The sequence below is a fragment of the Nicotiana sylvestris genome, chromosome 2 (genome assembly GCF_000393655.2).
Source record: "Nicotiana sylvestris chromosome 2, ASM39365v2, whole genome shotgun sequence".
Lineage (NCBI taxonomy): Eukaryota > Viridiplantae > Streptophyta > Magnoliopsida > Solanales > Solanaceae > Nicotiana > Nicotiana sylvestris.
This window is the reverse complement of record NC_091058.1, coordinates 32,177,855-32,194,830: the sequence shown is the minus strand read 5'-3', so window position 1 is coordinate 32,194,830 and position 16,976 is coordinate 32,177,855. Positions and strand designations below refer to the sequence as shown.

The 16,976-nt window shown below is 40.7% G+C and overlaps 1 protein-coding gene across 1 annotated transcript; it reads left to right on the top strand.

Annotated features, from left to right (window-relative positions):
* The first annotated feature begins 4,617 nt into the window (after positions 1-4,617).
* LOC138884147 (uncharacterized) lies at positions 4,618-5,395 on the top strand. The gene is made up of 2 exons (XM_070165067.1): positions 4,618-5,090; positions 5,368-5,395. The coding sequence occupies exons 1-2, from the start codon at positions 4,618-4,620 to the stop codon at positions 5,393-5,395; spliced, it is 501 nt and encodes a 166-aa protein (XP_070021168.1).
* Positions 5,396-16,976: the final 11,581 nt, after the last annotated feature.

Genomic DNA, 16,976 nt, shown 5'->3' with positions numbered 1-16,976 from the left:
AGAATTTAAAGAAGAAGCCCACAGAAACATTCCGCGAGTATGCTACTCGTTGGAGATCAGAAGCCGCTAAGGTCAGACCAGTTTTAGAAGAAGAACAAATGAACAAGTTTTTCGTCCAGGCTCAAGACCCGCAGTACTATAAAAGGCTGATGTTGATTGAGAGCCAAAAAATTTCCGACATCATCAAGTTAGGGGAAAGGATCAAGGAAGGCATAAAAAGTGGTATGGTTACAAACTTTGAAGCTTTGCAAGCTACCAATAAAGCTTTACAGTCTGGTAGTACATCCAAGAAAAGGGACGTAGGTGCCATAATAGTTTCACAAAGAGCCAAATCCCCTATCAAATACCAAGCCTATATGATATCTCCACTCACAAATCAGCCTACCCCGAATTACCAAGCACCATCACCCTCTTACCAAACTCCACCACCTACTTACCAATCACACCCACCTCCTATATATCAACCTACTTCACCCAAATATTCCCAACCTGTACATGTCTATCAAGCCTACAATGCTTAGCCATCCCACTATCAATCACCTCTCATATGTCAAAACTTTCCTAGACCTCGACCAAATTTCGATCACAGACCCCCCAAACAATATACCGCCATTGCTGAGCCGATTGACCAGCTATACGAAAGGCTCAAAGCTGCTGGTTATGTCACCCCTATCCCTACTATAACCCCTGAAAACCCTTCTCAATGGGTCAGTCCAAATAAATTATGTGCATACCATTCTGGCATGAAAGGGCATATCATTGATGAATGCCGCTCTCTGAAAGACAAGATCCAGACTTTGATTGATAACAAGATCATTGCGGCAAAGGATCCTACTTCGAATGTCCGCAACAACCCTCTGCCGAACCATAAGGGTGTATGTGTTCACATGATTGAAATAGAGGATGAATGGGATCCCAAAAGATCGATCAATTGAATCACAGAAGGTGACGAACCAAAAAAGCCAATAGTCACCCTTAATCCGAGTCCAGACTCAGCCTTCTGGGGATGCCGAGGTAAATATGTCTATACCACTTGGGTTTGAAGCACCAACCCCTGTAAAGATGCCAACACCAATTGAGGTCGATTTTGGGTCTCCAGCAAACGCACCCGCACCATTTGAAGTTGTGGTTTTACCCTCCAAAATACATGCTTTGTTCGGAGTAAAGGTGCCCATTCCAGTAGCAATGTCAGTCGTAACACCATTCCATACAAATGCCATACCTTGGGATTACACAGCCGAGGCGAGAAGGAAAGGGAAAGCCAAGTTCGGGGAAATAGTTGCGGCACAGGATATGATAAGAACCGGTAGGGTTTATACTCCAGAACATTTAGCTGAGTCAAGTAAGCAGGCCTTTCGTCGGCCGACCATCACTGAGACCGGGCCCGATGATCTCTGGAGAAAGATACAAGCCAAGGAATACTCAGTCATTGATCAGCTGAACAAAACACCGACACAGATTTCTATCCTAGCTTTGCTGCAAAGTTCCGATGCACATAAGAATGCCTTGTTGAAGGTGCTAAGTGAGGCATATGTACCAAGAAACATCACCGGAGGAGAAATGGAAAACATGGTAGGGCATGTATTGGAAAGTCACAAGATCACTTTTCATGAAGATGAGCTGCCACTAGAAGGGTTAAGTCACAACAAAGCGTTGCACATCACCGTGCAATGCGAAGATTATTTTATCACTAGGATCCTGATTGATGGAGGGTCCAGCCTCAATATTTGTCCGTTGGTAACACTCAGTACATTGGGAAAGGGGCTGCATGAGATCAAGGACGGGGCCATCAACGTCAAAGCTTTCTATGGTTCCCAAAGGTCCACTATTGGGGAAATTAGTTTGTGCTTGCAAATGGGGCCTAGTTGGTTCGATGTCGATTTTCAAGTAATAGATGTGTCGGCATCTTACAACTTGCTATTGAGACAACCGTGGATTTATGCCGTTGGGGCTGTAGCATCAACACTACATCAGGCAACGAAGTTTGAGTGGAATCACCAAGATGTGATCATTCACGGCGACGGTAGCAATCCCATATACAGTCGCCAAACCATCCCAGCGATCGGAGGAAGAAGAAAGATAGGTGGGGAAACCTATCACCACATCGAGCGAGTCAATACCGTTGACAAAGACAAATGGTGGGACAACAAAATTGAAAGCATATTGAACTGGAGCGGATATGAACCTGGCAAGAGACTTGGCAAGAACCTCCAAGGAATCGCCAAGCCTATCAAACTGAAGAAACATGGCACCACCTTTGGTTTGGGATATGAGTAAACTTGGGAAGAATTCAACAACTAGTCGCCACCATGGAGTGGTCCATACTACCCGATGGTGCAGCCAATACCACATTTTGAGCAGACTTTCCAGCCAGCTGATGTTATCTATGGGTTGGAAGAAGAGGAAGCACTGGCAGTAGTGAGGAATTTGTTCCTAGAAGATGATAACATGGATTACTGTGTCATCTTCAAGGAGGAGGGAGAGGAAGGCCCTTCCATACAGGTCGTAAGCCGAGGAACATGCCTCAACAATTGAACCATCAGAACCACCAAAACCCGGAAAGCCTCGGGGTAGCAAGGCTGAACAAAGCATCATGCACTATCTTTTATTTTTACTAAATGATTTTCCTTTCGCATTTTGAATTTTCGCAATAAGATCTTCCAATGTTCAAAACAATTATGAAATTTATCAAAGCATTTCGATTTCCTTACAAATCTTACTTTTATTATTTTCTCTCATTACTTTATTTATACAATATTACTATTACCTATCTTGATGAACCAATGACTGTGACATGCAATGAGACAACGTAACAAACGGACATAGATTCAGAGGAAGATGACATACTGGAAGAAATTGTTAAAGAAGTTGAGAATTTTGAGAACAGGCTGAAGTCCAACTTGGACGAGACTGAGATTGTTAACCTGGGAGATGCATAAAATGTCAAGGAAACACAAATCAGCGTTCACTTATCACCATTAAAAAAGGAAGGGTACACAGAATTTCTAGGAGAATACGAGGACATATTCGCCTGGTTATATGATGACATGACTGGTCTGAGCACATCTATTGTGGCCTACAAACTGCCAACTGATCCGACATGTCCAGCGGTGAAGCAGAAGCTCAAAAAGTTCAAGCCTGATATGAGTCTGAAGATCAAAGAAGAAGTCACTAAGTAGGTCAAAGCTAAGGTTCTCAAGGTAGTAGAATATCCGACATGGTTAGCCAATATTGTGCTGGTGCCGAAGAAGGATGGGAAGGTCAGAGTCTTTGTTGACTACCGAGATCTCAACCGGGCCAGTCCAAAAGACGACTTTCCCTTGCCGAACATACACATTTTGATTGACAATTACGCCAAGCACGAGTTGCAATCATTTGTAGATTGTTTCGCTGGTTATCATCAGATCTGGATGGATAAAGAAGATGCTGAGAAAATGGCTTTCATTACACCATGGGGGATGTACTGCTACAAGATGATGCCATTCGGGTTGAAGAATGCAGGGGCCACCTACATGAAGGCCAAGACTACTATTTTCCATGATATGATACACAAGGAGATTGAGGTGTATATAGATGATGTCATCATAAAGTCCAAGAAACCACTAATAACATAGATGATTTGAGGAAGTTCATCAACAGACTAAGAAGGTACAACCTGAAACTGAATCCCGCGAAATGTGCATTTGGGGTTCCTGCCGAAAAACTACTTGGGTTCATTGTGAGTCACCGAGGGATAGAACTGGATCCATCAAAGGTCAAAGCTATTCAAGAACTGCCACCGCCAAAGAACAAGAAAGACATAATGAGTTTCCTAGGGAGACTCAACTACATCAGCCGGTTCATAGCACAATCTACTATCATCTTTGAGCTAATCTTTAAGATGTTGAAAAAGGATGCCGCTACCGAATGGACTGATGAATGTCAAAAGGATTTCAACAGAATCAAGAAGTACCTGTCAACACCACCAATTTTGGTCCCGCCCGAGCCGGGTAAACCTCTATTACTCTACCTCACAGTATTGGATGGAGCGTTCGATTGCGTTCTGGGTCCGCATGATGAAACATGGAGGAAGGAGTAGGTCATCTACTACCTCAGTAGGAAGTTCACCCCGTACGAGGTTCGGTATTCTCTGTTAGAGCGCACCTATTGTGCTTTGACTTGGATAGCTCAGAAGTTGAGGCACTACTTCTGTGCCTATACTACATATCTCATATCAATGATGGATCCTTTGAAGTACATCTTTCAGAAACCCATGCCCACTGGCAAGCTAGCCAAGTGGCAAATCCTGTTGAGTGAATTTGACATTGTCTACGTGACTCAGAAGGCGATCAAGGGACAGTCACTAGTAGATCACCTCGCTGAAAATCCCGTGGACGGAAAATACGAACCCTTGAAAACGTATTTTCCCGACGAAGAGGTATTATTCATAGGAGAAGACATTGCAGAATCCTATGATGGTTGGAGGATTTTTTTGATGGAGCAGTAAATTTCAAAGGAGTTGGCATAGGAGTAGTCCTGGTATCGGAAATCAGTCAGCATTATCCGGTCTCTGCCAAACTCAGATTCCTGTGTACCAACAATATGGCCGAATACGAAGCCTGCATCTTAGGGCTCAAGATGGCTATTGACATGAACATTCAAGAGTTTCTAGTGATTGGGGATTCAGATTTGCTTATACATCAGGTCCGAGAAGAATGGGCAACCAAGAACTCCAAAATACTCCCTTATCTGCATCACGTACAGGAATTAAGAAAGAGGTTCACAAAGACAGAGTTCCAGCATGTTCCTAGAGTCCAGAATGAATTCACTGATACACTGGCTACCCTATCATCCATGATACAACATCTAGACAAGAATTTCATTAATCTCATACCGGTAAATATCCATGATCAGCCAGCTTACTGTGCTCATGTCAAAGAAGAAGCAAATAAAAAGCCTTGGTTTCATGATATCAAGGAATACTTGGCAAAAGGAGAATACCCAGAACTCGCAAATGCTACTCAAAAGCGCACACTTCGGAGGTTATCCAATAATTTCTTTCACAACAGAGGAATCTTGTACAGGAGGACTCCTGATTTGGGATTACTAAGGTGTGTCGACGCAAAGGAAGCATCAAGGCTATTAGAGGAAATCCATGTTGGTTACTTTTGGATGACTGTGGAGACAGACTGCATCCAGTATGTCCGAAAGTGTCACCGCTGCCAGATACACATAGACATGATAAAGGTGCCTCCAAACGAGCTTAATGCGAGAAGCTTACCGTGGCCGTTTGCCGCATGGGGAATGGATGTTATTGGACCAATCAAACCTGCCGCATCAAACGGGCACAGGTTCATCCTAGTAATAATTTATTATTTCACCAAATAGGTTGAAGCAACATCTTACAGAGCAGTGACTAAGAAAGTCATGACAGACTTCGTCCGCGATCGTATCATTTGTCGACTCGGGATCCTGGAGTCAATTGTCATTGATAAAGGTTCCAACCTTAATAGTGACCTGATGAAATCCATGTGTGAAACCTTCAAGATCAAACACAAGAATTCTACAGCCTACAGACCTCAGATGAATGGAGTCGTAGAGGCCGCCAACAAGAATATCAAGAAGATACTAAGGAAAATGATAACGAAGCATAAGCAGTGGCACGAGAAGCTATCATTTGCTTTATTGGGGTACCGCACCACAATCCACACATCAATTGGGGAAACCCCCTACATGTTGGTTTATGGTACGAAAGCAGTCATTCTCGCCGAAGTAGAAATCCCTTCCTTGAGGATCACACAGGAAGCAGAACTCGACGATGCAGAGTGTGTGAAGAGTTGTTACGAGCAGCTGGCTCTTATAGATGGCAAGAGAATGAATGCAGTTTGCCATAGTCAGCTTTATCAGAACAGAATGTCCAAAGACTTCAACAAAAGAGTCAAGCCAAGACAATTCACACCAGGGCAGCTGGTATTAAAGAAATTTTTCCCGCATCAAGATGAAGCCAAAGGGAAATTATCTCCCAACTGGAAGGGTCCGTATATGGTTCACCGGATTCTAACAGGAGGAGACCTCATACTTGTAGAAATGGACGGGGAAGTTTGGCAAAAATCGATCAATTCAGGCGTAGTCAAGCGATACTATGTGTAACCTTTATGCTTTCTTTCATGATGTAATTTGAACTACGCCTGACCTGATTCCCATTTAATAGGGGATATGTAGGCAGCCCTATGGGTTCAGTCACAATTCAATAAAATTTTCATTTCCCCCTGCAATTGGAAACTGGGGCAGAATTTTGAGGAGGACAGAAAAAATTCCAGTTTTCTGAAGTGATTTCAGCCATTCACCGCAAGCAGCCGTCAGAAGCAGCAGCCCAGTAAACTGGGGCAGAATTTTGAGGGGAGCAAGAGAAGTTGCAATGTCTTGAACCACATCGCAGTCGTCGGTTCTTCTAAAGAAAACTATTCTTAATTATGTATTTATGTTACATTTTCTTTACTAAAATCATGCATGTTTATTTTTGAAATCACTCTGTTTAGCAATGCTACCCCAATAATACATGCAGTATCGCCAGATCAAAATCGAGCAGGTCAAGCAAAGCCAGCGGGGATACGAACTAACCTCCCCCTTTACAAAACTCACGATTTTCTTTGGATGTAGGAACTTGAGTTGCAAAATCATCAAATATACCATACGCTCACTCATAAAGTTCAGGAATACAACTCTCTGAACCATTGCACTTTCTCGCGACTATTATCCGCACACAACAGTGTCCCCAGCAGGCACGATATCCCCAACAATCACGATACCGCAATTCGCTATCAGCTAAGAAAACTCTATTGTCGTTTGCCCTTTTTACTTCCTGCATAAGGCTACCATTTTGCCTTCCGAGACTAAGAACTGTTTCCATCTACATTTCTGCATTGCATAAGGCTACCATTCTACCTTCCGAGACTAAGCACTGTCTCTATCTGCATTTCTGCATTGCATAAGGTTACCATTCTGCCTTCCGAGACTAAGCTCTGTCTCCATCTGCATTTTCTGCATTGCATAAGGCTACCATTTTGTCTTCCGAGACTAAGCTATGTCTCTATCTGCATTGCATAAGGCTACCATTCTGCCTTCTAAGACTAAGCACTATCTCCATCTGCATTTTTGCATTGCATAAGGCTACCATTCTGCCTTCCGAGACTAAGCTCTGTCTCCATCTGCATTCTCTGCATTGCATAAGGCTACCATTCTACCTTCCGAGGTTAAGCTCTACCTCCATCTGCATGGCTGAAAGATCGCCACCTTTACATCTCATCGGCTGAAAGATCGCCACCTTCTGCATCTCATTGGCTGAAAGATTGCCACCTTATTTACATTTGCATGGCTGAAAGATCGCAACTTTTACATCCTGCATGGCTGAAAGATCGCCACCTTCATTTATATTTTGCATCGGCTGAAAGATTGCCACCTTCTGCATCTCATGGGCCGAAATATCACCACTTCATTTACATCTTGCATCGGCTGAAAGATAGCCACTTTATTTACATCTTGCATCGGTTGAAAGATCACCACCGTCTGTATCTCATGGGCTGAAAGATCGCCAATCTATCCAAAGGTGTCATTGTTCGGAGGCACCATTTTCATAGCCCGAGAACGCCATGCCATGGCCTGAGGACCCCTTTTAACTTTTGTATATCATTATTCAAAGGCGTCATAGTTCGGAGGCATCATTCTCATAGCCCGAGAGCATCATTTCATGGCCTGCGAATCTCTTATCATACGCTTCATGGCCCAGGACATCATGCTCTGAGGACGTTATCCTAACCGTCCAAAGACAACATTCATGGTCCGACGGGAATTTGCATCATGTTTAAATTTCCGCACAATATAAACTTGTATTGCTTATTTGCAGGTAAACCGGCGAGCAATGGCCGTCTCAGCAGAAGCAGTCCCGCTCCAATTCCTGCAAGCCCTATTAGACCTTAACCACTCATCCCATTGTGTCCGTTCTTGGAAAACCTCCATCGGCATACCTCACCGACGGATCCTGAACTACATATGGCATGATTCATGTAAGACTAGGGATAGTAGGTAGCTCAGGAACCAGAGCATGGTCAACCTCTTCAAACCATTTCGTTCGGTAAAAATTGGCCATCATATCTTTACCCGACAACTCTTTCATCCTTCCCGGGTAAAGAAGGGCAGCTGTTGATACCCAATTTTTTCTTGTATATTTTCTATATGCAAAATACTTACAAAATAGCACATGTATGCAAATATAAATATTTACAAATATTTTTATTATTTTTCCTTAATTTTAAAGACTTGTAAAATCAATTTTATTGCCTTATTTTATCAAGAAAAACCCAATAAGTGTTCCCAAAATTGACATTTTGGTAATTCATTTATTGAATTCTCATATTTATACTAAAATATAGCTAAGGTAATTTTCGCATATTTTTTACAAATTTATTTATTATTTTAAAGCTAAATTGCATATATATATATATATATATATATATATATATATATATATATATATATATATATATATATATATTATCCAACTAACCATTACTATCATTTGCAATGTTGTGAAATAGGAAATATTAAAATATATAGTTTTAAATCTTCTGTACTTCATATTGCATGAAACACTTAAATAAGTTTTAATCTTGCAGATGATTCCCATTATATTGAGTGAGATCAATGTTGGAAAGGCACCAAAGTGGATTTCCTTTGCTTATAACTCCATGGTGCTATGGGAAAGTACTAGCACGAAAGTAGTGGACATGGCAGAACCTCACAACTTCCATTATGGTTGGAGTGGTCGTTTGCCAGTAGTGGATTTTTAGCTTTGCCACTTCTTGCATTATGTTCCTTTTTTAGTGAGACCCCAAGGTTTCTCATTAAGAAAGGGCGTATGGAGGAGGCAAAAGCGTCTCTTAAGATGTTGAGGAAATGTGGAGCAGAAGTAAAGCTACAGATATTGGCAGACATGATGGAAAATGAAGGCAAGAGGAAAAGGAAGAAACTGTCGCACTCGCCCCTTCTACTTCTTAATATAGTGGCACAAATTTTCCAGCAAGTGTCGGGCTTAGACTCAATACTATTCTTTGGACCATTTGTCACGACCCAAACTCTCACCCGTCGTGATGGTGCCTGCATTGGTACAAGGCAAGCCTCAACTCAACATCTCAACACAGTAGAACTCTGAAATAAGGGCAGAAGCAGTTAATATTGAATAAAACCTTTTAGAATAGAATATAATTCCAAAAGTACTAAATAATCCATCCCCAAAATTCGGTGTCACTGAGTGCATGAGCATCTAAATGATAACAACATCTGATTGATAAAACACTGTCTGAAAATATAGAACAGTAGAATATGAAAGGAAAGGAGAGTCAAGGTCAGCGAACGCTATGCAGCTACCTCAATAGTCTCCTGAGTCTGACTCCTCAATCAGCAACCGCCGTGACCAAAAGTGTCTAGATCTGTACACGAGGTACAGGGGGTAACGTGAGTACACTAACTCAGTAAGTAACAGAAATAAATAAGGAATTGAGAAGTAGTGACGAGCTATGCAAATACTGTTATCTCAATAACTTTTAAATAAGAGTAGTCATACATTCAATTTAACAGTTTAAGTCACATCGGTACTGTTACACCCCGCAATATTACGTATTATGTCCTGCAGTATTAAGTTACGACAGTGTTCTACCGAGCAGTATTACATTATGGAGATGTTACGCTTCGCAGTAATAAATCACGATAGTATTGAACCCGTATTACATTACGGTGATGTTGCGCTTTGCAGTAATAAGTTACGACAGTGTTGCACCTACAGTATTTTACGTTGAGTTTGTCGTAAGGTAATTGACATCAGTCCAAGGAAAAGATTATTTGGGTATTATAAGGATTTTGAAATTTCATAAGTGATTAGTAAATTCATGAAGGTGAAGAGGGGAGCAAGTCAAAGAAAGTGAATTTTGTCCAAGTTTGACATTTTGGGGTAAAATACGACCCGAGCTAAAATACCCCAGTATTTATGGACCAGTACCATACAAAGTACCACATGACCATAATAGTAAGGGGTATAAGGTATGTGAAAAGTGAGTAATATTTCAAGTAAGTGAGAATAATTCTTAATTTTACGGGTAATTAATTAATTATCGGGTAACAGGACATTATCCAGTTAACTAATAAGTGGATAATTTTTTTGGATAAAGATGAGAAAACCAACGTGGCAGCAAGCCACTCTTTGCCCAAATGACTCTTGGTCAATTTTAGTTTAGGTGGCAACTTAGCATATTAAGTACAAGACACAACATGCCTTGTTTACACGTGAAATGTTCCTTGGAATTTGGTTTCTTTAGTAGTAACATAACTTGGAAAATAAACCAACCATATTATGGCATAACTTGGAGATTTAGTGGTAATATAACTTGGTTTGGATGATGAGTCTTGCCACTTTATAACTAGACCAGCAAGTTGGACGCTAAGTTTGCTAATGGATGGAGATCAATAGCTCGTTTGAAGCTTCATAATGCGATAAAGCGTGAAATTTGTAATTCTAAGGGAGTACGGTGCAATCTTTCCCAAGAATATCATATGGATTTTTCCCTACTCCAATTATGTTAAGGCTATCCCTTCTTTCTTTTGGCATGATCCATACGATACGAACAAAACGTGCAAATGCAAAAATTCCATGAATGACTCTATTCATAGAAGTATTAGAGATATCTATGTTCTTGAATTTACATGTGTCGTAATATTTTATCATATGTTCATGGGTCTCAGAAAAATACGAAAGTTGAAAAGATGTTACTTTATGATATTATTAAAAGGCAAAGTGGTCTTATGACAATTCCGAAAGATTTTATTAACGTACTTTTCATGCATTGCATACATGTACATTGACCCATGAATCAGACGGCATTATATACGCGTATATATGTATTATATGTATATGGGATATGGGAAAAGGTTACGACGTTATATACGCACCACCACCTGATCAGCTGGTATATGATGATGATGTTGCCCACAGTGGTTGAAATATAATTCAAACGGCATTATATACGCATATATGGGTATGTATTCAAATGGCGTTATATACGCATATATATGTATGTATTCAAACGGCGTTATATACGCGTATATATGTATGTATATATATGTATATGGGATATGGGAAAGGTTATGGCGTTATATACGCACCACCACCTGATCAGCTGGTATACGATAATGATTTTGCCCATAGTGGCCGATATGATATGATGGGATGCCCTCAGAGGCTGATGATGTTATGAAACATGTACCTATGCACGACATGAAATTCATACGCATATGCATGACGCTAAAAGTAATTTATGATTTACGAAGTTATTCAGACTTGCAGGATGAGTCATGTACACTATATTTCTTCCATGTCTCTTATGTACTTATTTATATGCCTTACATACTCGGTACATTATTCGTACTGGCGTCCCTTTTGCCTGGGGACGCTGCGTTTCATGCCCGCAGGTCCTGATAGACAGGTCGAGAGCCCTCCAAGTAGGCTATCAGCTCAGCGGAAGATGTTGGTGCGCTTCATTTGCTTCGGAGTTGCGTATTTGGTTAGTATGATTTAGACGTCTATTGTTTGGTATGGCGGGACTCTGTCCTGACCTTTGTGACACTTATGTACTCTTAGAGGCTTGTAGACATATTTCATGTATGTGAAAGATTTTACGGCCCTGTCGGCCTATGTTTGAGTTTATAAATGATTATGTTAGCCTATTAGGCCCATATGTCATATGTATATAATGATGTAATAAGAAAGGTACATTACGTCGGTACTCGGTCAAGTAAGGTACTGGGTGCCCGTCGCGGCCCATCGGTTTGGGTCGTGACAGGTACGTACTCAATAAACCAGATATCAAATTTACTGAGTAATAAATAATATCTTTCAATAATTTTCAAAACAGTGATATGACATCTACGATGCAACAATAATGAAGTAAATGTATTTTCTCAGAATAACAGTCACTCTGTCCTCCCATTCACTCCAACCTCACAATCATTCATTCCTCACATTCACTCATTCCTCCCAGTCGCTCAGCACTCGGCACTCGCACTCAGCACTCGCATTCAGTAGGTACCTGCGCTCACTAGGGGTGTGTACAGCCTCCGGAGGTGTTCCTTCAGCCCAAATGCTATAACAAGCCACCTCGTGGCATAAATCACTCAGACCCTTGGCCTCACTCAATCATAAATCAGTAACAACATGCTGCAGCGTACAACCCGATCCCATAAATATCCTCACAAATCAAGTCCTCGGCCTTACAGAGGTAATGCCATCAATCTCTCCAGTCTCTTAGGCTCTCAAAAATCATATAAACAGCCCAAACAGAGGTAATGCCATGTATCAACAATGAACAACAAGAGACGGAGGTATAATAAGCAAGAAAAGCTATGACTGAGTACAAAACAACAATTAACAACTAATTCAGTAAGTACACGACCTCGCAGGTCTCAACAGTGATCACGTAATGCCTAAACATAATTTCTAACATGAAGTACAGTCAATTTCTATGAAAACAGAGGGAACATGTATTAAACAGTAGGCCAATTAATTCCACAGTCTCGCGGGACGGACCAAGTCACAATCCCTACGGTGCACGCCCACATGCTCGTCACCTAGAATGCGTCACCTCCAAAATAGTCATACGAAACAATGTCCGGGGGTTCATACCCTTAGGACCAGATTTATAACCGTTACTTACCTCAATTCGAGCAATAATCCTACTCTGAAATGTCTTTACCTCTCAAATCGACCTCTGAATGCAATCTAGCCACAATAATTCGATTCAGTCAATAAAAAAAATATAGGATATAATTCCACATGGAATTCTATATTTTCCATTAAAATCCAAAATTTCACTAAAAATTTGCCCGTGGGTCCCATGTCTCGAAATTCGAGGAAAGTTGCAAAATATGAAACCTCATCCAACCTTGAGTCTAACCATACCAAAATTACTAAATTTCGATAATATTTTGACTCTCAAATCCTCAAATCTATCCGAGAGGGTTTTCAAACTCTTCTAACTAAATTCACAGATTTAATGCCAAAACTCAAACACATAATGTAACTTATCTCTTTCTTTGCACATCTCAATATCCCAAATTTTTCTAACCCCCAAATTTTTCAAAAATTTTGGCAGAGTCTCCCCTGTAATTGGGCCTATCCACCTGCCAGAGTAACACCAAAAGAACTCCTAACAACATGTCCACAACCCAACAAAGCACCACAAAGTATATGTTAATAACACTAATCTCCGCATTACAAGCACAACATTATCACAATGATATCTTGACATGAAACACATCATATGTATGACCATAACCACATCTCTGGTCTTAATGGTTGTTCATAAAAGATTACAACATCGCCAATTAACCTCATGTTAACAAAATCTTGTTTTAAACCTCCAGTTTACTAACAATAAGGCATGAAGATCTCATAATTACTTACCCGAATTAACGAGTAACAATTTACATCCTCGGGCACTCACCTCGTAGTCTAAAACTCAATAATTACAATACAAACCTGGCAAATTATGCACAAAGATATTCATACAAAATTTTTTTTTCCAGATAAGTCTAATAGGTATGACTCCCTATAAGTAATATAGTACAAATTTTAATTTCACAAAGGGAGCTTTTAAACACATAATTTATTTTCACCACAAAGACATCGTCCTTATATAACATCTACCGTAGCTTGTAGCCCGGTTTAAATATTTCACATTATATAAAACACAAGGATCTCATCCTCAACTCTGTACCACAAGTAATATGCACATCTTGCCAAATTGGAACATTCCATTTTCTTCTTTTTAATAATTTTCTGTTTAACATAATCACAACACATAATGATAGATATAGCTATCTCAATCGAATCTCCCAACAGGAGTATTCACATAAGAAGATTTCAGAATTACGAAGCTCACTCATAAGTGGAGCACAATAGGAGGACTTGCCTCGATACTCAGAACCGAATCAAGTTAACTAAATTGTTACTTTATAATACATCGAGATCGTATTTGTAATGATACCATCTGGTGTTGCGACCTCAGCCATACCATAGAAAATATATCAACGGCTCGGTCTCCACCTCTAGAGTCTCACCTCCATCTCTAACATCCTGACCCCTACCTCTGGTTTGTCATGTAAGTGGAGTAGTAACTGTAATGGGGCACGTAGCCTGATTGCTTTTAAAAAATATGTTTCTCCCAAGTCTAGGACAATTTTCCCATGATATGCGTAGTACTGCCACATTCATAATAATCCCTTTGAGGGTTCAGCTGCTCATACTGAGTCTATGCTAGATAATTAGAATAACCATTATATGAACCTCGTGTCGGTAGTGCATTAAAAGAACTTACTAGAACACCCCCGGGTAATCAGATATATTGACTGGGCTGGCCGGCTGCCCAAGCCCCTGTCATAATGATTTGTAGTTTTAGAGTAGAATCCGCTGAATTCTTTAAAACCTCGAGACCTCTTGGTCTTCTTAGCTTCCTTTTTTTTCTCATCCAGAACACATTCTAACATTTTGGCAATTTCTACCATTAGCCGAAGTGAAGCATCAACCTATAGCTTCCCGGGTTTTACTAATGTCACGACCCTAACCCTGAACCCGATCGTGATGGTGCTTCTCGTGAAGATGAGGCCAGCCAGTCTGACCCAAAATCATATTTTACATAGTTAATCAACACAATTATAGTCTAAACATGGTTTAAATAATACTGAATAACGGAAATATAGATAACAATGCAGAAATCTAGCCCGACACAGCCCTAACCAGGGTGTCAGTCATGAGCATCTATGAGTCATAATACAAGTCAGCTAGATCCAATAACTAGTACAGTATTCGATAGGAATAGAAATGACAAGATAATGGAGACATGGGGCTACGGACGTCAACAGTTACATCGTAATCCCTGAAAGCCACCTGGAACTGGAGGAATCCACACTCAGGAGCGGAACCAGCAATGCTTGAATCTGCACACATGATGCAGAGAGTAATGTGAGTACTCCGACCCAGTGAGTAACAAATATAAATAATGATTGAAAGTAAGAAATCACGTAAAACACAAGGCATTCCATACTGAAGCAGTAAAATCACTTAAAATAGTAAAACAGTGAAAATTCAATTGAAAATCCCTTTCTCAACAAGTAAAACAAGTAACTGACAGGTAAGTAAACAAATAGAAATTTGCCCCTCGGGCACAGTATCAACAAATCCGCCCCTCGGGCAACATCTCAGAACAGTACCAGTCCCTTGGGCTCAAATCTCAGAACAATACCAGCTCCTCAAGCTCAATCTCACATCACAATGGGTACCCGCGCTTACTGGGGGTGTATAGACTTCTGGAGGGGCCCCTTACGGCCCAGCGTAATAACAAGCCATCTCGTGACATCACATCTAGGCCCTCAGCCTCATATCAATCAAGCCACCACGTGGCGTATATGTATCTCAGGCCCTTGGTCTCAAATCAGTATTAGTGTATCCTCACAACTAGGCCTTCGGCCTTACTCAGTCCAAAAAAAAAATCATCACAAGCCCCTCGGGCATTAGTAAAATAGTATTTCTCAGCCCAAAACATCATTTAAAATATCATTTAAATCTCAAAATGTGGGTAGAAATGGTTGAGTAGTAAACAGTGGAAAATAACATAACTGAGTTCAAGTAGCAAACCAAAATAGTGAGGAAATATCAAATAAAAGCCCCAAAGGGTTCAAATAGTTGGCACGAAGCCCAAATATAGCATTCAGCCCAATAAATGATGATAGCAAATAGTTTTAAATCAAATATGCGATAAAACCATCAATCAGGACGGACCAATTCACAATCCCCAATAGTGCACGACCCCACGCTCATCATCAAGCGTGTGCCTCACCTCAATATAGCACTACGATGTGTGATCCGGGGTTTCAAACCCTCAGGACATCATTTACAATCATTACGCACCTCAAACCGGCTAAATCTCTAGCTCGCGACGCTTTTGCCCCTCAAATCGGCCTCCATGCGCATCGAATCTATCCAAAATCATAATGTGGACGTCAAAATATTCTAAGGGAACAAAGACCAAGCGAAAACAATCAAAATATGACACAATTCTCGAAATTACCAAAACCCGAGCCCTAGGCCCACGTATCGGAATCGGGTAAAATTTACATTTTCAAAATCCTCATACCCTCACGAGTCTAACCATACCAAAATTATCCAATTCCAGTACCATTTGGTTCTTCAAATCATCATTTTATATTTTTTGGAAGACTCCACAAAATTTCTTCACAAATTCCATCCCAAATCATGAATTAAATGATGAATTCAATGATAGATTCATGTACTCTAGCCAAATCTAAGTTAGAATCACTTACCCCGATAAATTTCTTGAAAAACCTTCGAAACATCGCCAAAATCCGAGTTCTCTAGGTCAAAATAATAAATAAAACCCAAAATCCCGTATTTATAGAGTATCCCGCGGATTTCCACCTCTGCGGACCGCACAAAAATGACCGCGGTCCACACAAAAATGACTGCGGCCGCACATGTTTTTATCTGCAGTGACAGGCTTTAGTATTTTGGCCATAGCTTTCGCTACAGATGTCCAAATTGCGATATCTTTACCTTTCTGGAAACTAGACATGAAGGAATACAACTTTCTTTTTTGAATCATCTCAAAATTCCTTGTAGATAAAAGATATTAGCTTCCGAAGTAGGACCAGTGAATAGTTCCCCACCGCGGCCGCACTGCATTTTGTGCGGTCCCGCAACACCTATCGCGGATGCACTTCATTTTGTGCGGACCGCGCTGGTGGGTTCCGAGGTCTGCACCCTTCTAGACCTGCTACAGCTGTGATTTTTGGCTTAAAACATCCCGGAACCTACCCGGAACTTCAAACCAATTATACCAACACATCCCATGACATCGTTCAAACTTGTTCAAAACTTC